This window comes from Megascapheus bottae, chromosome 22 (genome assembly GCF_031878675.1).
Source record: "Megascapheus bottae isolate mThoBot1 chromosome 22, mThoBot2.hap1, whole genome shotgun sequence".
In the NCBI taxonomy this organism is placed as follows: Eukaryota; Metazoa; Chordata; class Mammalia; order Rodentia; family Geomyidae; genus Megascapheus; species Megascapheus bottae.
This window is the reverse complement of record NC_143530.1, coordinates 16904961-16930018: the sequence shown is the minus strand read 5'-3', so window position 1 is coordinate 16930018 and position 25058 is coordinate 16904961. Positions and strand designations below refer to the sequence as shown.

General features: G+C 42.4%; 7 protein-coding genes and 1 pseudogene across 7 annotated transcripts; 4 read left to right on the top strand and 4 right to left on the bottom strand.

The window, feature by feature from the left end:
* The first annotated feature begins 2645 nt into the window (after window positions 1-2645).
* On the top strand, window positions 2646-2963 carry LOC150048283 (histone H4). The gene has a single exon (XM_090355391.1). It carries the CDS (start codon window positions 2652-2654, stop codon window positions 2961-2963), a length of 312 nt encoding a protein of 103 aa, XP_090211517.1. The 5' UTR covers window positions 2646-2651.
* A 245-nt stretch (window positions 2964-3208) lies between these two features.
* On the bottom strand, window positions 3209-3619 carry LOC150048282 (histone H3). The gene has a single exon (XM_090355389.1). The coding sequence runs from the start codon at window positions 3617-3619 to the stop codon at window positions 3209-3211; it is 411 nt and encodes a 136-aa protein (XP_090211515.1).
* Window positions 3620-4512: 893 nt separating this feature from the next.
* LOC150048281 (histone H2B type 1-C/E/F/G/I-like) lies at window positions 4513-4893 on the top strand. The gene has a single exon (XM_090355388.1). The coding sequence runs from the start codon at window positions 4513-4515 to the stop codon at window positions 4891-4893; it is 381 nt and encodes a 126-aa protein (XP_090211514.1).
* Window positions 4894-9500: 4607 nt separating this feature from the next.
* On the top strand, window positions 9501-11229 carry LOC150048280 (serine/threonine-protein kinase VRK3 pseudogene; annotated as a pseudogene).
* Window positions 11230-14539: 3310 nt separating this feature from the next.
* On the bottom strand, window positions 14540-15882 carry LOC150048279 (histone H3). Its single transcript, XM_090355387.1, has one exon. It carries the CDS (start codon window positions 15092-15094, stop codon window positions 14684-14686), a length of 411 nt encoding a protein of 136 aa, XP_090211513.1. The 5' UTR covers window positions 15095-15882; the 3' UTR covers window positions 14540-14683.
* A 159-nt stretch (window positions 15883-16041) lies between these two features.
* On the bottom strand, window positions 16042-16683 carry LOC150048278 (histone H2A type 1). The gene has a single exon (XM_090356254.1). The coding sequence runs from the start codon at window positions 16587-16589 to the stop codon at window positions 16197-16199; it is 393 nt and encodes a 130-aa protein (XP_090212380.1). The 5' UTR covers window positions 16590-16683; the 3' UTR covers window positions 16042-16196.
* Window positions 16684-16968: 285 nt separating this feature from the next.
* On the top strand, window positions 16969-17451 carry LOC150048277 (histone H2B type 1-C/E/F/G/I). Its single transcript, XM_090356255.1, has one exon. The coding sequence runs from the start codon at window positions 16987-16989 to the stop codon at window positions 17365-17367; it is 381 nt and encodes a 126-aa protein (XP_090212381.1). The 5' UTR covers window positions 16969-16986; the 3' UTR covers window positions 17368-17451.
* Window positions 17452-23312: 5861 nt separating this feature from the next.
* LOC150048276 (histone H4) lies at window positions 23313-24470 on the bottom strand. Its single transcript, XM_090355386.1, has one exon. The coding sequence runs from the start codon at window positions 24348-24350 to the stop codon at window positions 24039-24041; it is 312 nt and encodes a 103-aa protein (XP_090211512.1). The 5' UTR covers window positions 24351-24470; the 3' UTR covers window positions 23313-24038.
* Between the last annotated feature and the right edge of the window lie 588 nt (window positions 24471-25058).

Below are 25058 nucleotides of genomic sequence, written 5' to 3'. Positions count from 1 at the left end.
TTTTATCAGATATGCATTCATCCTCATGTCCCATTTCCTTAATATGGTAACAACTGAGACACTGTATTAAGGATTTTGCTCTCTTACATGTACATATATATTACGTGTGTACATCCTATATTTCAAGATCATAATTCAAATCATAATCCTGCAAACCTGACCATAAAGAATCTGAAAGGAAAAATAAATCACTTTCTAAAAGTAGACATTGTCACTGAGCTTACTGTATATATAAACTGCAAGCTATATGTTTACCCAATAACCCGAACAAAACTTCTAAGGCAAACAAGAGTGATCATTAATGATCTCATTTACCTTGTTACAACACATCTGATAAAATTATTTCATAGTTGGATAATTAAGCACAAAAGTAGCAATCTCTAAATAATGTGAACGTGATGCTCTGTATTTCTTAAAATGAGCATGAAATGTATGTTAATATTGTTTCCTTAAGCAAATATTCATAGTTCAAAACAATTTGGCTTTATTCTCAATGACTATTTGAAAATTTTTCTCATATCATTTTCTCAAACTTCACTCATTCCACAAAAACAACTTCATTTAAACAATATTGGATGACAAGGTTGGAACCAATGTTTAGGGTATAAGGTACTGCTATATAATATAAACAAAACTGTCTAAAGGATATCATTTAACAGAACTAGAGAAACAACAGTAAGGTCTCTAAGAAACAAGGAAGTCTTGAGGAAGGGATTATTTGGTATCTTCTAAGCCAGCTAAAGAATGAGTTGAAATTGTCACAGGCATAGGACCTCTGGGATATATAGTTTCATATTTCCTGGACCCTAGACCTAAAGGAAATTGAAAGGCAACTGTGATTATGATTGCAATAATTACAGTTGAATTATTGATGACCAGATTACCAATAACCAAGCTAGATATCTTTGAGTAGCTGATGTCTCATTTAATTCTCTGCCAAACCTACTAGGTTTCATGATCAAATACTCAATAACTACGAAGACATTGGAACTAATGATACTTCCAATATCTAAAAAAGCCCTTCACTTGTTGGAGAGCAATACAGACCAAAGTGAACCCAAAAACTCCTTACCTGTATATAGAAAGAATATGTTGAGGTATTCATGGTGAATTCATTTTTGTTGTGCAAAAAGTTAGAAAGCTGGCTTGGCCTTAGAATTGTAATCTTTCAATTACAGTTACAGTTACAATTACAACTTTTGTAGAATAGTCAACAAATACAGAAAGGTTTCTGTTTTATAGTCAATCTCCACATATACAAAAAAAAACACCTTTTTTCTGTAATGCTTGTCATATTTGCTGTAAAGGTGTTAAATAAAGCTAAACAAAGCTACTTAGATAATTGCTATATCTCCTATGAGCTTAAAGAACTCTCAGATTAGGGTCAACACTCAACATACACATACTGTTAACTTAATAAATGCCCAAGAGATAGGAGTATTGTTCAGTCCGTCATTCTATACTAATTGTTCCTAAGAATTACAAAACAGAACAATGAATCTCAAAGAGTTCACCAAAAGTGAATACAGAATAAATACGACAAAAGAGAACTGAACAAAAAATGAATAAAAGGAAGATAAAATTTTGTTAGAATCAAATATGTTCAGGATATAAATGAGAAATGAAGCTTATTTTAACTTACTGTCAGGGAAACTCACATACATACACTGAATAGATGAAACTACCCTACAAACCTTTTAGTTGGTGCCACCATGTAAAATGAGAGACGAGGAGATAAACACGTCTAAGTTAGAGGGTAATTGAGCGAACTCTAAATTGTAAATGAATTGTAAATTCAGGAAATGAACACTTCTCTTTCAAAGTACCTGAAAAATAAGCAAAAGCAGAGAAAAATTTTTATTTTGAATTACATATCTATTAAATACAAGTCACTATTCAAATGTACAAACATATCACACTGATTTTGAATAGAGCATTTCTTCAGTAATTTATTATTCGGGCATTTCACAAGATGTGTTATGCCAGCTCTTGTTAATCCTATTACCTAGCAAATGCTATTCACTATGATACCACTACTAATGCTTTTCTAATGCAGCAGTAATGGGCGGCAAGATTAGGACACTCAAGGTCAAGCTCAGCAATACAATGTAGAAGAGGCGGAGTTCTCCAGCCTGGAATTCTTTATAATGCAGACATTCTAGAAACTGAACAAAGAACTCAACTCCCATTAGGACCATCACTAGAAGACCCTATCTACTGAAGAGTGTGCTGTATATACCATTATCAAACACAAGGGTTCAGTATGGATAAAATGGCAAAATGGATATTGGTAGCTGTAAAACTGGTGATCAGCCATGAAAAAAAAAATTTTTGCTTGGATGTTTATCGTTTTCTACAGTGCTACAACATATATATATATAATACAGTGCTATAACATATATATATAATACTAATTGTAGAACAGACTGAATTTGTACAGTGACAGTTGGATGCATGCATGATGCAAGAATACTCAGATATCCTAATTCAGAACTCACATGGTAGATTGCACCCAATAAGGTAAAGGAGAAGCGTATACAAAGGTCTCTTTCCCGCCAGCGCCATTTCAGTTTTCAAAAAGGTCCGCATCGCCACTATATAAGGGACTGCAGAGGGCGCAAGGGTAAGGTTGCTCACTACTTCATTCCAGTATGTCGGGGCGTGGTAAAGGTGGCAAGGGTCTTGGGAAAGGGGGCGCTAAGCGCCATCGAAAGGTGCTTAGGGACAATATCCAAGGTATCACCAAGCCAGCTATTCGTCGTCTGGCACGGCGTGGTGGGGTAAAGCGTATTTCAGGACTGATCTACGAGGAGACTCGCGGAGTGCTGAAAGTGTTCCTGGAGAACGTGATCCGTGACGCTGTCACCTATACAGAGCATGCCAAGCGTAAAACTGTCACCGCCATGGATGTGGTTTACGCGTTGAAGCGCCAGGGCCGGACTCTCTACGGTTTTGGCGGCTAAGATTAATCCCTCTTAATGCATGCATTCTTAAAGGCCCTTGTCAGGGCCACCCACTGCGTCACGTGAAGAGCATGTCACTTGTGAAACATTGATTTCTGGGACTTATAGTCTAAAAATAAAACTAGCAATAACGCAAGGATTTTGGTACACGAATGTGCATGATCTCCCATGCTCCAGCTCTTCAAAGTGAAATTGTAGGTGGCTCTTAGAAGAGCCTTTGAGTTTCAGCCAATGTAAACAGCACCCTATGCCCTCTCCCCACGTATACGGCGCGCCAGCTGGATGTCCTTGGGCATGATGGTCACCCGCTTGGCGTGGATGGCGCACAGGTTGGTGTCCTCAAACAGACCCACCAGGTACGCCTCGCTCGCCTCTTGCAGCGCCATCACAGCCGAGCTCTGGAAGCGCAGGTCCGTCTTAAAATCCTGTGCGATCTCGCGCACCAGCCGCTGGAACGGCAGCTTGCGGATCAGCAGCTCCGTCGACTTCTGGTAGCGCCGGATCTCGCGCAGCGCCACGGTGCCGGGCCGGTAGCGGTGGGGCTTCTTCACGCCGCCGGTGGCCGGCGCGCTCTTGCGAGCGGCCTTGGTGGCCAGCTGCTTGCGGGGCGCCTTGCCGCCGGTCGACTTGCGAGCGGTCTGCTTGGTCCGGGCCATGGTGACAATTAGTAGGAAGTATAAAGCTTTCTTTTCTCATTACTATTTATAAAGGCCAGGTCTTGCTGATTGGTCCGAATCTTCAAATTCTGCGCCATGCAAAATTACACAAAGCCTGATGATTGGCTACCGGTGTGGAATTTTAAAATAATCGACCTATTGAAATGTACGCTATTATGTGCATTATGTATGACTTGCTTTTACTTTATTCTTACTCTCTTTCAGAAAAAAAAAAAAACGAAAGTGAACATTCCTTGCTTCTTAAGCTTTCAAAAATCGCGCGTTTGAACCTAACTGGTCCATCTCAGTTTTCATTCATTTTTACTCACTTATTTTGTAATTGAATCTTCGTGACAACACTGCCTTCCACCACCACCCCGCACCGTCCCCCCGCCCCGCCACGCTCAATTCTTAGGGAATATTTTTAAACATACCGCTTTTGAAATGCATAGCTGTTTCCATTCTTGTAAAGCTTTTAGTCTTCCAAACTGTGATCAAAGTACACAAAAATTGTGCCTTGGGCATTTAGATAACTGACTTCTGTATTTACTAATTCTTCATAGATAATTTTAAGCCGGGAGGGGGAGGGGAGGGAGAAACTTAATTTTTTGTATTTTGCTCCCCTATTATTCTCTAAATCTACAGATTCAGAATTCCTACCAATGCACCACCGGGGGAAAACATCTCAACACTGAAACAAACTACTGCCTTGCAATCTCGTTGAAATAGGAGATTAGGAAAGATTACTTATAATCAACCATTTAATTTGCGTAAAGGCCTTTCATGGGCTTATATAGACCAATCAGGGATGAGGAAAGCTAAAACCATATTTGCATAACGAACCTACAAAAGTATGCCTTCGTTTCGTTTACGTTTTGTTTGTAGTATTGACCATGCCTGAGCCAGCGAAGTCCGCTCCTGCGCCCAAGAAGGGCTCGAAGAAGGCGGTGACCAAGGCCCCGAAGAAGGACGGCAAGAAGCGCAAGCGCAGCCGCAAGGAGAGCTACTCGGTGTACGTGTACAAGGTGCTGAAGCAGGTCCACCCCGACACCGGCATCTCGTCCAAGGCCATGGGCATCATGAACTCGTTCGTGAACGACATCTTCGAGCGCATCGCGGGCGAGGCGTCTCGCCTGGCGCACTACAACAAGCGCTCGACCATCACGTCGCGGGAGATCCAGACTGCCGTGCGCCTGCTGCTGCCCGGAGAGCTGGCCAAGCATGCCGTGTCCGAGGGCACCAAGGCCGTCACCAAGTACACCAGCTCCAAGTGAACTGTTTTTGTTCCCAAACCCAAACGGCTCTTTTCAGAGCCATTCAATACCTCAGTTATTAGAGCTCTTAATACTTTGGAGTTAAAGTTTCCGTAATTATATTTGTGACAGCTCGGGGGCGTGGGGTGGGGGGAAGGATTGTTTATGGCCTCCATTACACTGTAACCAATCTTAAGGTCTGATGGTCTTTGAATAGACTGATAGCCTCTGCTTTAATTTCATACAAAACCTGGGTTAAGGTTGGTTTGGTCTGGTGGGAGCTGGCTGTTTTTTCCCTATTTTGATGGCAACAGTTTGATCTGTTTGGCTTAATTACAACTGATGGTCGAGATGACTGAATTAGGCACAGGACTGAATTAAGTTTTAGGTTTTCTTTTTTAGATTTTATTAACACTTTTAAGTTCAGTTTTGTTCAGGAACTCAGAAGACGCTGGTTGTCTAGATTGATGCTGCGAAGGCGGTGTTGTATGTCATTCTACATATTTTGAGGTGTTCAAGCCCTATCGAACATGTCTTAAAAGCTTTCCTTAACTTGTTTGCTCTAACATACCTGTGGAAAGATGTTATGGAATCAAACCCCGGTCTTCATGCATGCTAGGCACTCTACCACTAGGCCAAACTCCTGGCCCTGAATTTGATTTTTAGATGCCAAAATACCAACATTAACATGGTGACAGACTAAAATCAGAGCCCTTTACCAGCCTAACCCTTCATTATTTATAACAGGGTGTAAATAGGGGAAGAATATTAAGCCCCCCAAATTACATATGCCTAAAATTTGGAGAGTTCATTAAGCTTCAAAAAATACTTGATAGGGAACAAAGGAAAATATTATTTTAACTACTAAAACCAGAAGTACAGGGTGCCAATCATTGAAACAATTTTGGCAGAAGTGCTCATTCCCAAAGCAACCAAACCTAGAGGTAGAAGACCCAAGATTCCAGTCCTCTGAATTTGTCAAAGGATTATTTTGTGAATACTTCAGAATAAAGAAGGAGGGCAATATGAGTTGTGGGCCAAGTATGACTAGAAGCAACCAATGCATGCAGAATTATACTTCATGGCTCTTCGTGGGACACATATTCAGAAAATTGTATCAGCATGATCTGAGGATGGGGTTTTCAGTTTCACATATCAGAAGGTGATCCATTAGTCACCTTTGTAGGCCCAAGAGTGAGTGATTTGTTTATAAAATAAAAATAATGCATATGGGCTTTTTGTTTTGTGAGCACCCAGGCCAACCTGAATTCTTACTATTTCATTGCTATTTCTATATGATCACGAAAGAATACAAAGACTTTGGGAGCACATAATTCAGCTTGTAATGTCTCTTACAGACTACATGCTCTTATTAAGGTGCCAGTCCTCTTGCAGTTCAGTGTCCTAGCTCTGAAACTGTGTACATGAAGTGGGTATGTACATCCCCTGAGTGTTCAAATTCCACACTATCCTAAGAGCCAGACTAGTGCTGAGAACCTGTGGTTGGTGCAGTAATTAGAGGACAACATGTATTAAGGTACAAAGATAGAGTCATCACTCAGTACATTTGAGCTTCTGGGGTTGAATGAAAGGTACTAGGTTCAAAAGCCTGACCTATAGGTGGTGCTCAGTGCTTGGACTGTTGTGGCACTTAAAACAACCCTGAGTTTGTTGTTATTGTTGTTGCTTGGTCCATTGTGGGGCTTGAACTCTGGGCCTAGGCACTGTCCCTGAGCTCTTCAGTTCAATGGTACTGTTCTACCACTTGAGCCACAGTGCCACTTCTAGTTTTCTGGTGGTTAATTGGAGATAAAAGTCTCACTGAGCTGGGAATGATAGCTCACTCTTATAATCCTAGGTACTCAGGAGGCTGAGATCTGAGGATCTCGGCTCAAAGCCAGCCCAGGTACTAAGGACAGTGACTCTTATCTCCAGTTAACCATTAGAAAAGCAGAAATGGTGCTGTGGTTCAGGGGGTAGAGTGGTAGCTTTGAGCTGAAGAGCTCAAGGAGAGTACCCGGGCCCAGAGTTCAAGCCCCATGATTGACAAAAGAAAAGTCTCATTTAGATGTCTATCATGGAGTTTCCAGAGAGTTCCTGGAAATTTTGTTCCCAGCCTAGCTACGTACCATACAGTTAAAATGAAAACAGGAAATGTGAACATGTCTCCTATAGTCTTCTAGAGTATGGAATGATCTAAATCAGGCTGCATTTAATTTCTATTTCCCCAAGCTATAGTTCTGCGGCCCAGAAGGTTCAGCTATCCTAAACATGTTTGCACATTTACTTAGGGGGGAAAAAGCATGGAAAACCTTTAGTACAGGTTAGTATACCCTAGACCTGGGAATATTAAATTTTATTTTTATGTCCATTTCAATGGTTGGGTCGTTGCTAAAAGGCAATGTCTAACGACAAGAAAGGCTTAGAAATGAGGTTTCAAAGTGGGCCAAAGAGGGGCCGGGAGTTTGTCCTAGTGATAGAGTGCTTGCCTACCATGCATGAAGACCAGGGCTCCATTCCTCATTGCCATATACCCAGAAAAAGCTGGAAGTTGTGCTGTGCCTTAAGTGGTAGATCTCTTAAGTCTTGACAAAGCCCAAGGGCAGTTCTCAGGCTCTGAGCTCAACCCCAGGACTGGTCATGGGCCAAGGAGAAGAATGAGACTAAAATCATAGCCATTGAAGTTTTAGTTTTGCAATTTTATACAGATTTGATTTGCAAGTAAGGGCCAAGAGATCCTGAATAGTTCAGGATTCTAGCAGTGAGCCATTGGTACCTGGATTCAAATTTATTTCTGAATCATTTTCAGTTTTCTCCACAGAAAAGAAACATTGAAACCTGGCATTGTTGGATCACACCTACAACTCAGGAAGCTGAGATGTGAGGATCAGGGTTTTAAGCCAGCCCATGATGGACATTAACATTTTACTAGCTAAGTATTTTTTCATCCTTTCAAGTAGACTTTAAATCATAACAGAAAAAGAGCAAACTGTGGTTGATTTTCCTGTCAATAAAACACAAGGAAAAGAAAGCTTTATCTATGAACCCTGAAGGGACCCAGACTTCTAGGTGGTTCTCCTAATACCACTTGTAAAAAAGGGAGAGTAACTGACAGTCCACACATGTTAATGGAACTCTGTGAATCTTGTATTGGACTGTAGTCTCACATTTAATATTAACCATTCAGAAGAAAAAGAACTTTGGAAAATTCAGATCAAGATTAGCAATTGGACCCTTTCCCTCAATTTAAATCATAGTGGGGGGAATGAAACAGCAACTAAATATAATGTGTTTTAATTGTATTATAAATAATGTTAATGTATTTACCTTTGTTTTAAAGATTGCTGGGAACCCAGAGCTCATGCCTGTAGCCCTACCTACTCAGAAGGCTGAGATCTGCTGTCCGATTAATTACCAAAACCAGAAGTAGAGCTGTGGTTCAAGTGGTAGAGTGCTACCCTTCAGCAAAAAAGTTCAGTGACTATGCAAGGCCCTGAGTTCAAGCCCCAAAACTCCACATGCACACACTCACACCCACCCACACACAACTATGGGTAATCTAACATGTTAAATTGAAACGGCTTTGTACTTAAAGATGAATAATAAAACATTTACATTTAAATTATAGTTTTTGCCATTATGTCAAAACTTTGTTTTTAGATTTGTATTTGGTGTTGGTTTTCTGCCCAGGCTGGCTTCAAACCATGATCCTCAGTAACTAGAATTTCAGGCATGAGCCACCAGTGCCCAGCAAAACTATGTTTCTTTTCGTTTTTATTTATACGAAGGGATTGCAGTTATGAAAGTCAGAAAATGAGTATGTTTCTGTTTGAACAATGCCACTCCCTCCCTCATTTTCTCCCACTTCTTTTTCCCTTCCTGACCCTCCTCCCACACAAGTATAGTTCATTTTCAAAAAGTGTCTAGTGAATATCACTGCTAAATTAGTTCACCCTTTGTGCCATCGTCACTGTGCTTCCTGTAACCCCAGAACTCTTAAAGTACTTCAGTGAATATTGCCTAATGGCAATCAAAAAAGCAGTTTAATTTGTACATCGAAACTCATTTTTAGATACCTAGGATAATGAAGTCTCTGAAAATATGCTGTTATAAGAAAGTGTATGAAATGGGGCCGGGAGTTTGGCATAGTGGTAGAGTGCCTGCCTAGCATGCACGAAGACCTGGGTTCTATTCCTCGCTACCACATACACAGGAAAAAGCCAGAAGTGGTGCTGAGGCTCAAGTGGTAGAGCTCTAGCCTTGAGAAATCCCAAGGACAGAGCTCAGTCCCTTAGCTCAAGCCCAGGACTGCCAAAAAAAAAAGAAAGAAAGAAAGAAAAAAAGAAAGAAAGAAAGAAAGTGTATGAGAACTATTACATTTTCTAGTCCTTCTTCTGAACAGAAAAATTGTAATATTGATTTTGTACATGTTCAAATCTCTCCTTAATTTTAAGGAAATTATCACATAACATTCCGTGACTGAATCAGGCAGTCCTCCAGGGGCTAATAGTCCTTTGTTTCTGCCTCTGGCTCTTTTGTCCACTATCTCAGGAACCTGGAATATATTGAAAATAACAAGATTAGTTCAGTATAGCAACCCATAATCTCAGGTATCGTCCAAACTTGGAATGGGGTACAATGTTTTATCTCTGTGGAAAAATCTTCTTACAAATTTGTGAAGACCTCACTCCTTTCAAATTTCAGGCATATGTTCAGTGTCCTGATGTCTTCCCAAAGCTATTTTCAATTGCAACTGCCCTCTGGCAGCTTTTATTCACCGTATCTACGTGTTTTGTGTTTGCTTGCTTGTTTCTGTTGTTTGTTTGGGGAGCCTGGATTCTAGGCCCGAGTGCTGTCCCTGAGCTCTTCAGCTCAAGACTACCACCCTACCAGTTGAGCCACAGTGCCATTTCTAGTTTTCTAGTGGTTAATTGGATATAAGAGTCTCATGGACATTAGTGCCCAGGCTGGCTTTGAACCTCCATCCTCAGACCTCAGCCTCCTGAGTAGCTAGGATTACAGGCGGCGCAAGTCATAGCCCCATAGTTTGTTTTGTTTTGTTTTATTTCGGTACAAAAATGAAGCACTCTCCTGCCCTAGAGGAAGTTTCCGCAGGGCTGCAGAGGTTTTGGTGGCTCACACCTGGAATCCTATCTATTCTGGAGGCAGAGATGGAGAGGACCAGAACCGTGATTCAAGACCCACCTGGGAGAAAGGCCATTGTCAGGATGGAGTTTCCACTTTAGTGGGTGCAAGGACCAGACTGTGGGTCCAAAAAGCATAATCTCCTTCTGTCCAGAATGTGGCAAAAGTATTCAAGCAGCATTCAAGTTCTGCCCATACTGTGGGAACCCTTTGCCCACAGAGGAAGGGTCAGCAAGCTGTGTCAGCCCACTCCAGTCATCTTTCCAAGGCTCCAGGAAAGACTTGAGCTCCAGTGCTGAAACCTTTCCCAAGAAAGTGAGGCAGTCATGCGCTGTTTCCTGCCACAGATCAACCCTCCTCTCCGATGGTCACGATTCTGAGTCTGAAGCTACCTTGAGCACCACTTGGAAACCCAAAGGGGCCCGGAGTAGACCCTCAACCCTCAGAAGCAACCGAAGTCCACTAGGCAGAGCCCTCAGACACCGAAGCGAAGCCAAGTGACAACCTCACTTGAGGCTTTGCCCACAGGGACAGAGCTAACAGACAAGAGCAGGCCGAACTGGAAGCTGGGGACCTTCCAAAGCCGGGATGACCAGGGCATTCTCTATGAAGCTGAGTCTGTCTCTTCCTTCTCCAGTCAGGCAAGGTCTAGGCCTGCCTGGGAAACATTATTTCTCCCTCAAACTGGATGCCAAGGATGGGTGCCTGTTCAATGAGCAGAACTTCTTCCAGAGGGCCACCAAGCCTGTGCAATTGAGCAAATGGAAGAAGCTGAACTCAACCCCGTTGCTCACCATCCTCACCTGCCTCAGTTTTGGTGTTCACAAAGACAAATACAGCTGGATGCCTTGGAGTTCCTCCATGAAAATGGGTATGTTCATGGAAATCTGACAGCTGCGTGTGTCTTTATGAATCCAGAGGATTCAACCAGGTCACCCTGGTTGGCTATGGCTTCTCCTTCCGCTATTGCCCAAGTGGCAGACATGTGGCCTACACAGAAGGCAGCAAGAGCTGCACGAGGGGGACCTGGAGTTCATTAGCCTGGACATGCACCAGGGCTGTGGCCCGTCCAGCCGCAGCAACCTCCAGACCCTGGAGGACTGTATGCTGAAGTGGCTGTACAGGTTCCTGCCACGGACAAACTGCCTTCCCAATGCCAAGGACATCATGAAGCAGAAACAACCTGGTGTTTTATCACAGAGAAGCTTCTAGAAAATTCCCATGAATGTGCATTCAAGGCATTTCTTTAGTCCTGTGTACTACCAGTTCATCCAAATGGAGTGACCCTTCTGGTAATGTGAGCTGCCCCTTGCCCCTCCTGTGGTCTGTGGTGGCTGGGCGCTGTGGGCAGCAAGGACACCAGCCCTCCCCTAAGCTCCCATGCCTCCCTTCTACCCTCATACCACTAGACTTTAGTAATAAATTGTTTTATTGGAACAACAACAACAAAAAAGAAGCACTAAGCTGGGTACTGTGGCTCACCCCTGTAATCCTAGCTACTCAGGAGACTGAGATCTGAGGATCAAGGTTCAAAGCCAGCCTAGGCACAAAAGGACCTGAGACTCTCATCTCCAATTAACCTCTAGAAAATGGAAGTGGGGCTAGGTTCAAGGGTAAGGGAGTAGCCTTGAGCTGAAGAACTCAGGGACAGCGCCTAGGCCTAGTTCAAGCCCCATGACCCACAAAAAAAAAGTACTAGTATACCATTTTTTAAATTTTTTTGTCTATTTCTGTAGCCCAAGGCAATATGAATAAATTCTACACAGAAAGGACTGTGACTATTAATCACTGCCTGATTGCCACAAGTACAACAGGACTGAATGCATAGTAAGCATCCAAAATATAATTTTTACCTGAATATAGAGCAAGTGGTTAGCAAGTGATAGGTTTGACCTCAACTCCCCAAACAATCTTAGTTAAAAGAGTAAAATTATGTAGTAAAGATAAAAATGCATATGAATGTAATAAAATAAATGTGAATGCAATACATGTCTATAATGTCTTAACTCCAGGAATAACAAATGTTCAAGATTTGATTATTTAAATGAGCCCCTTTGAGCCAGTTCAATACACTATACTATCATTTCTTAGTTCTTTTTTTTTTTTTTTTTTTTTTTTGCCAGTCCTGGGCTTGAGCTCAGGGCCTGAGCACTGTCCTTGGAATTTTCTCAAGGCTAGAGCTCTACCACTTGAGCCTCAGCACCACTTCGGCTTTTTTCTATGTATGTGGTACCGAGGAATCGAACCCGGGTCTTCATGCATGCTAGGCAAGCACTTTAACCACTAGGCCAAACTCCCGGCCCCCATCATTTCTTAGTTCTTATACTGGGCCCAATAATAACCTCAAATCCACACAGATACTGTACATTTATCTGAAGCCTTCTAGAGACTTTCAAGGTAATAAAATCATGACTGCTAGGCTAAACATCTGGGCAGTTTCCAAGCAAGGTATTATTAATATTTCCATTTGGTTTCATTCTTTTGTTTGAGCGTTTTCAAGAATATTTGAACTTCAGCTCCAGCCTCTATCATCCTTGTGGTGCTCTTTCATCTAAGCCATGTCTCCAAGCCCTAACATCTCCATGTCTCAAATGATTTAAGTGACAAAGGTATATAGAGCTTATGAATGCTAGCTGGATGTTCTAGATTCCACCAAACCATGTACTAACGAAATAATCCTCTGGAGGGGGAAAACTGATAGTTCACTCACTTTATTGCCCCTACAATAAATCAGTTCTCAAAGAGTGCTCAAATTTCCAATACCTGGGAGCAGAATTTGCCTATAACAATAAAACTAGTAAAGTGCTTCCAGCTTTTCCTTTTTTCTCCCCAATTTAGTGAAGGAAAAATTATTTGTTATCCAATCTCATAAATTTTAGTTGCAATAGAATCTACAATCTACAGTTAAAGAAAAAAATAACAAAAGTTTATAAATATGCATACTTGAGCCACTGAGAGAAAATTAGTTCAGAGTTATTATTAATTGAAGCTGTATAGCACTATGTGTGGGGGGCAGCCAGTTGCTGGTGGCTCACACCTGTAATCATAGCTTATCAGGAGGCTGAGATATTAGGACTGAGGTTTGAAAACAGCCCAGAAAGGAAAATCTGTGAAATGCTCATCTACAAGTAACTGTAAGTGTAACTGTGGCTCAAGAGATAAAGTAGTAGTATGAGTATAATACTGAGTAAAAACTGTCAGGGACATTGCTCAGGTCCTGAGTTCCAGCCCAAGGCTGGTAAAGGAAAGAATACATATAAACTATACATTGCACAAAAGTGAAAAACTTAAAATTACTTGGTTCCCCAGATGCAATTTCAAAGCACAGACACTATTAACAAATGTGTTTGGATTGAATAAATTTTCAACTCATCCATTTCTTTCAAGTAACTATGTAATCATCAATATTGCAAAATATAAGGGCATAATAATTAAGACTTATAAAAGGGAAATGTCAAAGACAAAGCTTTTCCTGGCTTAGAAGGCAAAGGGATAAAATGGTCACAACAAAATGCACTTGCCAAATGATGTTGGACGTCTGGATGAGTGTGCTTTAAATTACTATTGCATGTGTCTGGAAATGTCATGATTTTTTAAAAGCTTTCTACAAATGGTAAATTGCCACGGCAACCATGAAGTTTCAACTGACTTAAAAAGTCTCTTATGCTGATGGGCCAATTGAAGGGAATTTTTGATAACTGCCATGAGGCCCGGAACGTTTTTCCTTATACCACCCACCCTTGAAAATATCCAGTGCTGGGGCCGGGAGTTTGGCCTAGTGGTTAAAGTGCTTGCCTAGCATGCATGAAGACTCGGGTTCGATTCCTCGGTACCACATACATAGAAAAAAGTCGGAAGTGGTGCTGAGGCTCAAGTGGTAGAGCTCTAGCCTTGAGAAAGTCCAAGGACAGTGCTCAGGCCCTGAGCTCAAGCCCAGGACTGGCAAAAAAAAGAAAAAGAAAATATCCAGTGCTGCTCATTGATCGTACCACGCAATGAAAGCATGTGTCAAGCCTAGACTCATGCATTGGCTAACTCTTCCTTAAGTGCCATATGACTCTTGCTGCAACAAACCAAGAAATCCTCTCCTGGAGAGCCAACTACAGAAAAGTCAGCACCGATTATGTAAGTCCTTACTAAATCAGACGAGCATGACTTCAATTTAAGCATTTTCTCAATCACTACTCTTTAATATCTACTCACAACTCTTAGGCCTCCTCTCAGACTAAAGGAAACCTAGACTCAGGCGTGGCTCAAGTAGGGCACCAAGTAGAAAAACCGACAGGGCGAGGCTGAGTTCAAGCCCCAGAGAGAAAAAATACAAGTTAATATCCTGACTAGGTTCCCAGGCAAAGGTAAATCTATAAACTCTTCCATCAGTTGCCACGCTGAGACCACTGCGTGAGGAACAGAAGGGAATGAGCTTTTGTATTATTTTACCTCATAAACCGGATCTGTAGAGCAGGATAGTCAGGGATAGTCTCTACGTAGGTAGACAAGTTGGTTGTCTACTAATGTAGAAAGCATATTACAGTCCGCTCACCACAAACTTCTTTGTAGAACCATCCAGTCCTGAAAAGCTGTCGAAAGCAGTTACAGCTACCTTTCAAACCTTGTGGGTGGCTCTTAGAAGAGCCTTTGAGTTTCAGCCAATGTAAACAGCACCTTATGCCCTCTCCCCACGTATACGGCGCGCCAGCTGGATGTCCTTGGGCATGATGGTCACCCGCTTGGCGTGGATGGCGCACAGGTTGGTGTCCTCAAACAGACCCACCAAGTACGCCTCGCTCGCCTCCTGCAGCGCCATCACAGCCGAGCTCTGGAAGCGCAGGTCCGTCTTGAAGTCCTGCGCGATCTCGCGCACCAGCCGCTGGAACGGCAGCTTGCGGATCAGCAGCTCCGTCGACTTCTGGTAGCGCCGGATCTCGCGCAGCGCCACGGTGCCGGGCCGGTAGCGGTGGGGCTTCTTCACGCCGCCGGTGGCCGGCGCGCTCTTGCGAGCGGCCTTGGTGGCCAGCTGCTTGCGGGGCGCCTTGCCGCCGGTCGACTTGCGAGCGGTCTGCTTGGTACGAGCCATAGTGGTGATGAAACGGAGGTGGAGAGGAAGGTGGAAAGGGAATAGCAGCCCTTATATATTCGTAGGTCTGTTCTGATTGGCCTAAACTGTTCTTTTTGATTTTTCAAACGTCCCGCCCAATAAAACTATTGGCTAAAGAAGCAGCAAGGTGATTGGTGAATTTTGAAACTAGTATATAGATTACTGAATTTTTTTTCCGGTATTTTTTCTTTTGAAGGGCTGCAAATTTTATGCTAGGCGTCTACCATTACAATATTTTTAAACAAATAATTATGCATCAAAAGGAAGAAGTTTAAAGACAAAGAACAGAGTATTTAGACTGGATCTTGGTGTCATGGGTGATTTTCTCAAATTTCCATTTTCTAAGTTCTATAAAAGTGAGGTACAGAGGAGTCAGTCACATGTCCACCAAGGAGTTATTTTTCCATTACTTTGTGGTGTGAAATCAGGGAATGTTTCCCTATATCTGATCCCATAAGAACCAAACTCGGGATATGTTAGTTCCATACGTGGTAGCATCAATTCTAAAACGTACCCCTTGAAAACATGTATTACGTTTACTGGCTACTTTTCGCTTAGTTTCAGGTCTCACACCTAGCAGTTGGGGGCCAGGAGACTACCAATGGCATCACCTGGAAGCACTGGACCTGAGAGTGAGTGCACAACTGTTCATTTACTTCCAAATCTTGGCTGTCTTGTGCTCAGGATGAACCCCTGGCTGACTGCCGCCTGCCCAACTCGTGCTTTAAATCCTAATACTTTACACCAGGTTACCACTTTCACCAGGGAAATGTACATCCCACTGCCTAATGTGTAAGGAATTCCTTTATCTTGTTTCCTTTCCTTTAAACAAGGACACTTAACAGTGGAACAATTTGAAATTCTACTTCTCATGACTTAAACTTGCGTCCTACAACGCCTTCGTATACAACTGCAATATTTTTTTACAAGACGTTGTACAACTAACTCACCTTACAACCAAAAGGAATCACTCAATTTGTGAGGCACTCTCTCCAACCAATTGTTACAAGCTCTTATATGAAGCTGTGGGTGGCTCTGAAAAGAGCCTTTGGGTCTGAATGTGGCGTTTACACGGACTGTTTTACTTGCCCTTAGCTTTATGGTGACTCTCGGTCTTCTTGGGCAGCAGGACAGCCTGGATGTTTGGTAGGACACCGCCCTGAGCGATGGTCACTTTGCCGAGCAGCTTGTTGAGTTCCTCGTCGTTGCGAATGGCCAGCTGCAAGTGTCGAGGGATGATACGGGTTTTCTTATTGTCCCGGGCTGCATTTCCTGCGAGCTCCAAGATCTCAGCAGTCAGGTACTCCAGTACAGCTGCCAGGTAGACCGGGGCACCAGCACCAACTCGCTCGGCGTAGTTGCCTTTCCGAAGCAAACGATGGACACGGCCAACAGGGAACTGCAGTCCAGCCCGAGAGGAGCGAGTCTTAGCCTTGGCGCGGGCCTTGCCTCCCTGCTTCCCACGTCCCGACATGCCTCAGCCTCAAGTATAAGAAGCTAGGAGAAACTCCAAAATGCGAAAGCGGCCAACAGCTTCATATTTATACAATACGGTTGGCTTCGGAACTAACGAATGGCATAGGGAGCCCTCACATTCTAGCCAATCAAACAGCAGATCTAAGGATAAGCTCTGTTCCTAATTTACATAAACGCTTCACTTTGAAAGGTAAAGTTACTTAAAGTGGAATCAGAAGACTAGCCAATGAGGGAGTAGAATAAAGTAGCCTATCCCTGGCCAAGATTCAAAAAGAACCAACCATAATCTTTCATCTCACAAGTACTAATTTGCATCTATCACAAGCAAATAATTAGGGCGCTTGCTGGCTCTCTGCACTTGCTTATTGCAGCTTGGAGGAGTTAGTAATCCAGACATGCCTGAGCCAGCGAAATCCGCTCCAGCGCCTAAGAAGGGCTCGAAGAAAGCCGTGACTAAGGCCCAGAAGAAGGACGGCAAGAAGCGCAAGCGCAGCCGCAAGGAGAGCTACTCGGTGTACGTGTACAAGGTGCTGAAGCAGGTCCACCCCGACACCGGTATCTCGTCCAAAGCTATGGGCATCATGAACTCGTTCGTGAACGACATCTTCGAGCGCATCGCGGGCGAGGCGTCTCGCCTGGCGCACTACAACAAGCGCTCGACCATCACGTCGCGGGAGATCCAGACTGCCGTGCGCCTGCTGCTGCCCGGAGAGCTGGCCAAGCATGCCGTGTCTGAGGGCACCAAGGCCGTCACCAAGTACACCAGCTCCAAGTAGGTTTGACTACTTGGAAATCCAAACCGACCCAAAGGCTCTTTTAAGAGCCATCCACTATTTCTTGAGAGATCTGTACACATTCTTTACCGGGTTGACAGTGTATGCATTTAGAGCTCTCTACATGTTATAACAACATTTAGGAAGTAAGGTCGAGCAGTTTTCCCACGATGTGGGATCGCGAGGGTCATACAGGAATAGAGATTTTAACTGCAAATAATGAAGATCGCTCTCTGATGTATTGAGAGCCATCCTAATTCCCGAAAAACGTGAAACTACTCTCATCAGCAAATTGTTTTCCAGGAACCTTTAATGGCTTCACAAGAACGCCTATTTACTCATTTCGGCAAAATCTAAGGACAGACTTAAGATAAAATGGCAAGCTTTGGTACAGTTTGCAAATCACAGTCTGGAAAGCAAGCTAAAAATATTTCTCAAAAAAAGGGAATTTAAGGTTCCCGAACTAAGAGCTATGTAAATGAGGGATTCTAACGGATAATCAAGTCTCAATGTGATTGGTCAATTTCAACATACAACTGGTTTCAGAAGGCGGGGGTTGGGGGTGGGAGAAGAAATGAGTTTTACTGGGGTGGTGGGTGGAAATAAATTTCCAATGACTGTAGTGGCAGAGATTAGTCTTGTAAAAGTTGCAAATTTGACTTAAATGTGAACCCTGTCAGAAGATGGGCCCTTCCGCTTTTCACAATATTTAATGCACAAATCAGATATGTTGAGTTGTAAGAATTTTTAGAATTGCTTGCTTTCTTATTCCTTTTATTTCTTTGTTCCTTCTCCCTTTACTGCCTCACTATGGTTGTTTTTCTTCAGTAGTTTTTTGTTTTGTTTTGTTTTAATGTGTTCCTAGTGTATCCTTTTAGGGGGGGGACTATTTGTGTTGTTTTTTTGTCGGTCATGGGGCTTGAAAATCTGGGCCTGGGCACTGTCCCTGAGCAATTCAACTGAAGGCTCAAGCCTTACCCCTTGAGCCACAGCGCCACTTCCGGTTTTCCGGTGGTTAATTGATGAAAGTCTCGGGGACTTTAGGACTTTAGTGGCCGGGAGGGCTTTGAACCGCGATCCTTAGATCTCAGCCTCTTGACTAGCTAGGATTACAGGGGTCAGCCACCATGCCTGGCTTAACTAGTGCATCTTAACTCCCCTACCCCTACCCCACCACCACCACCCACCCCCAAAAAATTGAGGAGCAGGACTGTGGCCTAGTGGTAGAGTACTTGCCTAGCATGTATGAAGTCCTGAGTTCAATTCCTCAGTACCACTTACACACAAAAAAACCAGAAATGGTGCTGTGATTCAAGTGGTACAGCACTAGCCTTGAGAAAAGCCTAAGAACAGTGCCCAGAACCTGAGTTCAAGTCCCAGGACTGGCAAGAAGAGAGGTGGATGTGCTTCTGAAAAATTTCTAAAACTTCACAAATTTGATCTTTAATTGGAACATAGGGATATAGCTACCTGATGAGATTAAATTGGCCTGGAGTAACCCAAAGAAAACTAATTGGTGTACATTTCTATGCCTAAAGAGCTGAAGAACTTCATCTCTGTCAACCCCCAGGGTTGAAGTATTTGACTCTCGTTCTAGTAGCTACTCCCTGTACAATAATTATTACTTAAGGAAATAGTTTTCTAAATTGGTTCTAAAAGGACCAAAACATAGTTTCAACCTCTTGTGAAGCACCTACAGAGTATATATTTGTGGGCATCTTGACATAATATTTTACAGAAAAGAAATTTGAGAAATTGCATGTGTAAGAAATTCTGTTTTTCTTTTCTCTTAATATAGACCATAAGAATCTCCTGTAAAACATGCTAATCCCCAAAAGGAATCTAAGCAAAATGTTTTTGCAACATCTTCAGTTCATTACCATTATCTTCTGTTCTTTGTTTCTGCAATACCATCCACTCGCTTCATCAATTGTAGCATAAAATCACAGATGTGACTGCTTTTACTCAAGCCTGACTAATTTCCATATGAAGACTCCCTGGCCATGTTAAGTTAAATAAATGTATGTGATTTTGTCATCAAAATATTTTGTAACAGGCACACTAGCTAATGGACCTAAGAGGAGAAGGAAGAAAAGATACTTATGGGTGTATCTGTTTTTTGTTCATCTTTATGAACTGATTCAGCTGTTCACTGCAAAGATCCAAAGCAAGTGAATTGTAGAGTGAAAATGGTTAAACATACATAGAAAAAAGCCAGAAATGGTGCTGAGGCTCAAGTGGTAGAGCCCTACCCTTGAGAAAGTCCAAGGACAGTGCTCAGACCCTGAGCTCAAGCCCAGGACTGGCAAAAATAAATAAATAAATAAAATAAAATGGCTAAAGTGTACATGTGTGTTGTAGGTTTGGTTTCCTCCCCCCCCCTCTTTTTTTTGCCAGGCCTGGGGCTTGAACTCAGGCCTGCGCATTGTCCTTGGGCTTTTCCTCAAGTCTAGTGCCCTGCCACTTGAGCCACAGCATCACTTCTGGCTTTTCTATGTATGTGATACTTAGGAATCGAACCCTGGTTTTCATGTATGCTAGGCAAGCTCTCTACCACTAGGCCAAACTTCTGCCTCAGGCTTTTTTGGTTTGTTTTTTAAGTTTAGTTTTTGAGGGCTATTAGGGAAAGTATGACAAAATGAGTGTTTTAGACAACTTTATTTTCTCACAATATTGATGGCTTTAAATCTGAGATCAACGCTGTAGCAACAGTTGACATCTTTGGCTTTTTCTCTTGGCTGGCGTATGACTATCTTCTCTGTCATCACATGATATCCTCTCTGTATTGGTGTCCTAATCTCTTTTTGGAATAGATCAGATTAAAGGAAAATATAATTTTATTTTATAGCTTTAAAGAATATATCTCTAAATTCAGTTATACTTTCAGGTGATAGGATTTTTTCAGATGAAATAGAAGACTTTGACCAAGAAGCCTTGTACTCGTAATCTGACTTAAAGAACTGAAATCCTTTTGTAGAACTATTAAACAATTGCAATTCTTAAAAGAAAATATGGTGATAAGGCTTTTAATTATTACATTAACTAGTATTCCATAGGTGTTTCAAACTAAGCAGGATGGGCTGGGAATGTTGCCTACTGGTAGACTGCTTGCCTAGCACTCATAAAGCTTTGGATTCGATTTCTTGGTGCCATATATGCAGAAAATGCTGCAAGTGGTGAGTGGTGCTGTGGCTCAAGTAGTAAACTGCTAGCATTGAGGAAGCCCAAGGTTGGTGCCTAGACCCTGAGTTCAAGCCCCAGGAATGGCAAAAAAAAAAAAAAAAAAAAAGCAAGATTACCCTGATTATATTCCCTCCCAGCTCCATTTACTCATCCTGGAAGATTACCTTTCTTTGTAATAATTGGCTGCCTGCAGACAGCTAGCACTTTAATGAAGACTCCAAGATTTGACCTCTCAAAATGTGGTTTTCTTCTGTACCTTACAACAATATACAATGACTTGACCTACATTCTCACTGGACATCCTTCGTACTATCTATTCCTGCTTTATTTTTCATTGTGATATGTTTTGACTTTCAAAAATGAAAATTGCAGGCACCCCGAGACAATGAAAAATAAGTCTGAGATCTGGTATGGAGTTTGCAAAGAGCTTAGTTACAGACAACTTCATGGAAAGGGTAGCATGCACACAAACCTGAAAAAAGTGGGGTAGCAGTTGCCTATAGGGGTACCAGTCACATACAAAGACCTTGAAGTTGACTGGCTCTCCCAGACAGAGAGAATTGCCAGTGCATAGGCCTAAAGTAGACATGTACTTCAAGAAAGTTCTCCAATTTGTGAAGATGGGATCAAAAGGAATTAAAAGAGGTAATATGGGCTAGAGACTGGGGTCACTGAAAGGACTTTGGGTTTTGAGTGCAATGAGGTTTTCTGCAAAGCCATGACTATTTCAACAAATATCTATCCTCTTGGAGCCATCTGGTTCAGGCATGATAAAAGACAGCATCAAGTATGAAAATGTTAAGCAGAGTTCAACAAAAGGTTTCAGGAGGCCAAATGATTCTCTGGTGTCCCATCCAGCGGGACGTCAACTAGGGCCAAGAACCTAGAGGGAGGAATGAAAGGGACAGGAGACACGAAGAAGGCAGCAAAGACAAGCGTTCTGATCAAGCTGCGAATTTTATTTTTCACACAGGGGTTTATATACCTCTTCAGGAGAGGCAAGAGGGGGTTGGGATACTGCTCGGGGTAGGAGGTCAGGTGGTAGGATGTTTGCATATCAACACAAGCAGGTATGCATTGCTTACTAACCTAATTTACAAAATGTTGCCTTTAGGACAAGGGACTATGCAGGCATTCTTAGCTAAGAATTCAGGGAGGGGGAGAATGTTCCCAACACTCTGGGACTGCTTGCAAAATCGGTAGGGAAGATAAATGGATCTTCATAGATCACCCAAAATCTGTGGAAAGGGTGTGTATAAGTTGCCTTTTTATTACATATTAATACTGCTAAACTCACTTTCCTACAACTGCAAAGTAATGTTATATTCTACCTTGAGAATTCCAAGAGAAAGATACTTTTTTGAAGAAGAACTCATAAAATCATAATGTATTAATCAACAGGACATGAATATAAACACTATTTCTCTAGCCTGGTTCAGGCCTTCAGCTGCTTCTCTTCATTATCAAATTTCTTTCCTGAGAACATTCAATCTGATTTTTATCCTCATAGTAATTATATTTTGTCTTTAGGCTTCCTCCAAAACTCCAGACTCATATCCAACCATTTCATATTTTCTTTTAGATATGTAACACTGTTTCAAACTCTCTGGATATCGAAAATTAAGCCTCTACTTCTCTCCAAAACGTAGTTCTTTCATTCTCTTCTCTACATGAGTAATAGTTTTTCTCCCTCCAGTGGCTATAGCTAAAATTATTAGAATCATCTATGAATTGTCTTTTTCTCATCCCCTACATCATTTGTTCAGAAAAAAAGAGTAAGTACAAAGTGTTAAATATTTCCAAATGTACACAGACTCTAACTACCACTAATGTATTAATCCAAGACACGATATGAAGTCGCCTCCTTGCCCTAATCCAGCTCCATGACAGTCTATTTTTTACATCAAGCAGGAAAATAGATCATTTCATTTCACACTATAAATCAGAACCATGTCAGTCCTCTACTCACAACTATCACCTCAGTCAAAGTAAAAACTAAATACTTAATATAAACATGCAAAGCCATACAGGAATTATTCACTTCCATTTTGCTTCTTAAACCTATCTCTGTGCCCCAGGTTTTCCTACTTTTAGAATTCAATATCTTTTCCCATCACTTTATCGATGAAGCTTTGAATGATCATATCACTTAAAGTGTTACTTCTCTTGATACATTTTAAGCCTTTTCCTTCTTCACTCACCACCATGGTAATTAGCATCATCAGATGCACTGTTTTGTTTTGCTTACATCTTTACACTCTTAAAATATAAATGGTGAATATACAAGTTCAATTTCTACAATTCTACAAGCACAAAACAGTGCCTGGGGCATTCTGTAGGCTCAATTTTTTAAAATAAGATTTTCTTCTCAAAGTTGCTCATCTAAATCTGATTCTTCTGATACAAGAATGTATATCGTTTAAAGATGAAATCAATTAACACCATTGGCTTTCTTAATTCCAAATGACCCTATAGATTATTCCCAAGGAAGAAAAACCCCATTTGACACTAGAATTATCTTACGTTCCTGATATGGTGCAAGAGTATAGATATCATCTGTAAACTTTCGAGTAATACTAACCATCTCAACCAAGCTTTTAGAAACGAACAGATATTAGGAGGCAAGTAAAATCCATCAAAAAAGCAAAACCGAAGGAACACGTTAGCTAGGTCTGATCCCCAGAAAATCTGTATCAACGATTCCCTAGCAGGAGACAGAACCAGACAAGTGTTACATGTTTGAAACCACCAAATTATATTTTAAAATAGGTGAAACTGAGATGTTCTCAATGTGGGCTTGGATAACAAAAATCAAAGAATTTAATTTTAAAAGAAAAAGACATTGAAATATTGCATAACTTTCATGTAAATTGTCATGCCTACGCTTCTTTTAAAAATTCACACTGATTAAATGCATCTGTTAACACCCTCGAGGCACTTTTAATGCTTCCATGTGAAGTCGGAATGAAACGTCTCATCAGATCTTTTCAATTCTACCTCCATTAATCCTCCTCACCCAGCACAGGCCCCAAAGGCAGGGAAGCGCTGTCCTCCCACAGCTGGGCCGCAGACGCCAGCTCCCGCCCCGCCCGTGGGGCAGCTCCGCTCACGAACGCACTTTGTTCCGGGCCTGGCTGGGCGCCGGCCGGGCGCGGGCACTCTTTGTTCCGCCATTTTGAGCTACGTAACCCGGAGCCTAAGACTAGTCCCAGCCGGAGGAGAGCTGCAGGAATTGTCCCCAGAGATCACTGGACCCAAAGACAAACCCTTTCAACTCCTTGCCAGACAACTAAAATGGCTTCCCACTAGGACGCGAGTGCGCATTTAGGGTGCCAAACGGCGAAATGACCACACTAGATAATCTTCGTGAAGCGGAGGAAGCTACATTGGAGAATAGAGGCGAAAAGAAAATGTCCGCTCTTTCATAGGAAAATGTGGGCGGCCCTGAAAAGGGCCTTTGGTTGTTGAGTAAGATAGGTGGTACGAGTCTACTAGCCGCCGAAGCCGTAGAGAGTGCGGCCCTGGCGCTTGAGCGCGTAGACCACGTCCATGGCGGTGACGGTCTTGCGCTTGGCGTGCTCGGTGTAGGTGACCGCGTCGCGAATCACGTTCTCCAGGAACACCTTCAGCACCCCGCGGGTCTCCTCGTAGATCAGCCCCGAGATCCGCTTCACTCCGCCACGGCGAGCCAAACGCCTAATTGCAGGCTTTGTGATACCCTGGATATTGTCCCGAAGGACTTTGCGATGGCGCTTAGCGCCACCCTTTCCCAGGCCTTTACCGCCCTTGCCTCGTCCAGACATCCTGAAGACGATGGAGAAACCCTCAGAAAACGCAGGAGAGCGAAGTGGCTCTTGCCTTATATGCACAGATTTCGGACCTAATTGAAGACTGGAGGCGCCAGCACTCTGGTCCCGCCCCCGGCCCCGCCCCTCGAACCACACGTGGTATGACGTCACCAACGACTTGCATTTCCGTTCCCGGAACTCTATCGTCAGCCGAGCCCTCCCTATAAGTTCCTTTCAGTAGTTTTTAGTTAGACTAAGGTTAAAAAAAATAATAGTTTACTGATTATCATTTTCCGATGGAGATTCTTTCGGGTTTGAGGAGTGTTGCTCTGTAACACAAACAGGACTGCTGCAATTACTGTTAAATATGGACCCTGGATTTATAAACTTCCCACTTCCTGCTGTGAAGGAACTAAAGTACCCTGCAAAAGCGCTGGAAAATTGCAAGATAGTCTTCCTATCACAGAGTTAAGGGAAATATGAACAGAAAAAGACTTTCCCAAAAGAAGCAAAGTACTTGGTTGGATCCTGGTTCTTTGATATGATTCTTAACGTGCGCTGAGATTCGAGTTCGATTTCCGGCTAGTTTGTTTCTTTCCTTGTTTATTAAAATGTGCCATTGTACGTAAACTTTTTACTACCCTTACAAGTCCATGGCATGTTGTTTTTTGTTTCTCCAGTCTTGCTTTTGTCTTCTTGATTCTAGTAGCAACATTCTTCCAA

What these genes read in the sequence shown, in the direction of transcription:
- LOC150048283 (XM_090355391.1), top strand. Translation starts at nt 2,652, where the DNA reads ATGTCGGGGCGTGGTAAAGGTGGCAAGGGTCTTGGGAAAGGGGGCGCT.
- LOC150048282 (XM_090355389.1), bottom strand. Translation starts at nt 3,619, where the DNA reads ATGGCCCGGACCAAGCAGACCGCTCGCAAGTCGACCGGCGGCAAGGCG.
- LOC150048281 (XM_090355388.1), top strand. Translation starts at nt 4,513, where the DNA reads ATGCCTGAGCCAGCGAAGTCCGCTCCTGCGCCCAAGAAGGGCTCGAAG.
- LOC150048279 (XM_090355387.1), bottom strand. Translation starts at nt 15,094, where the DNA reads ATGGCTCGTACCAAGCAGACCGCTCGCAAGTCGACCGGCGGCAAGGCG.
- LOC150048278 (XM_090356254.1), bottom strand. Translation starts at nt 16,589, where the DNA reads ATGTCGGGACGTGGGAAGCAGGGAGGCAAGGCCCGCGCCAAGGCTAAG.
- LOC150048277 (XM_090356255.1), top strand. Translation starts at nt 16,987, where the DNA reads ATGCCTGAGCCAGCGAAATCCGCTCCAGCGCCTAAGAAGGGCTCGAAG.
- LOC150048276 (XM_090355386.1), bottom strand. Translation starts at nt 24,350, where the DNA reads ATGTCTGGACGAGGCAAGGGCGGTAAAGGCCTGGGAAAGGGTGGCGCT.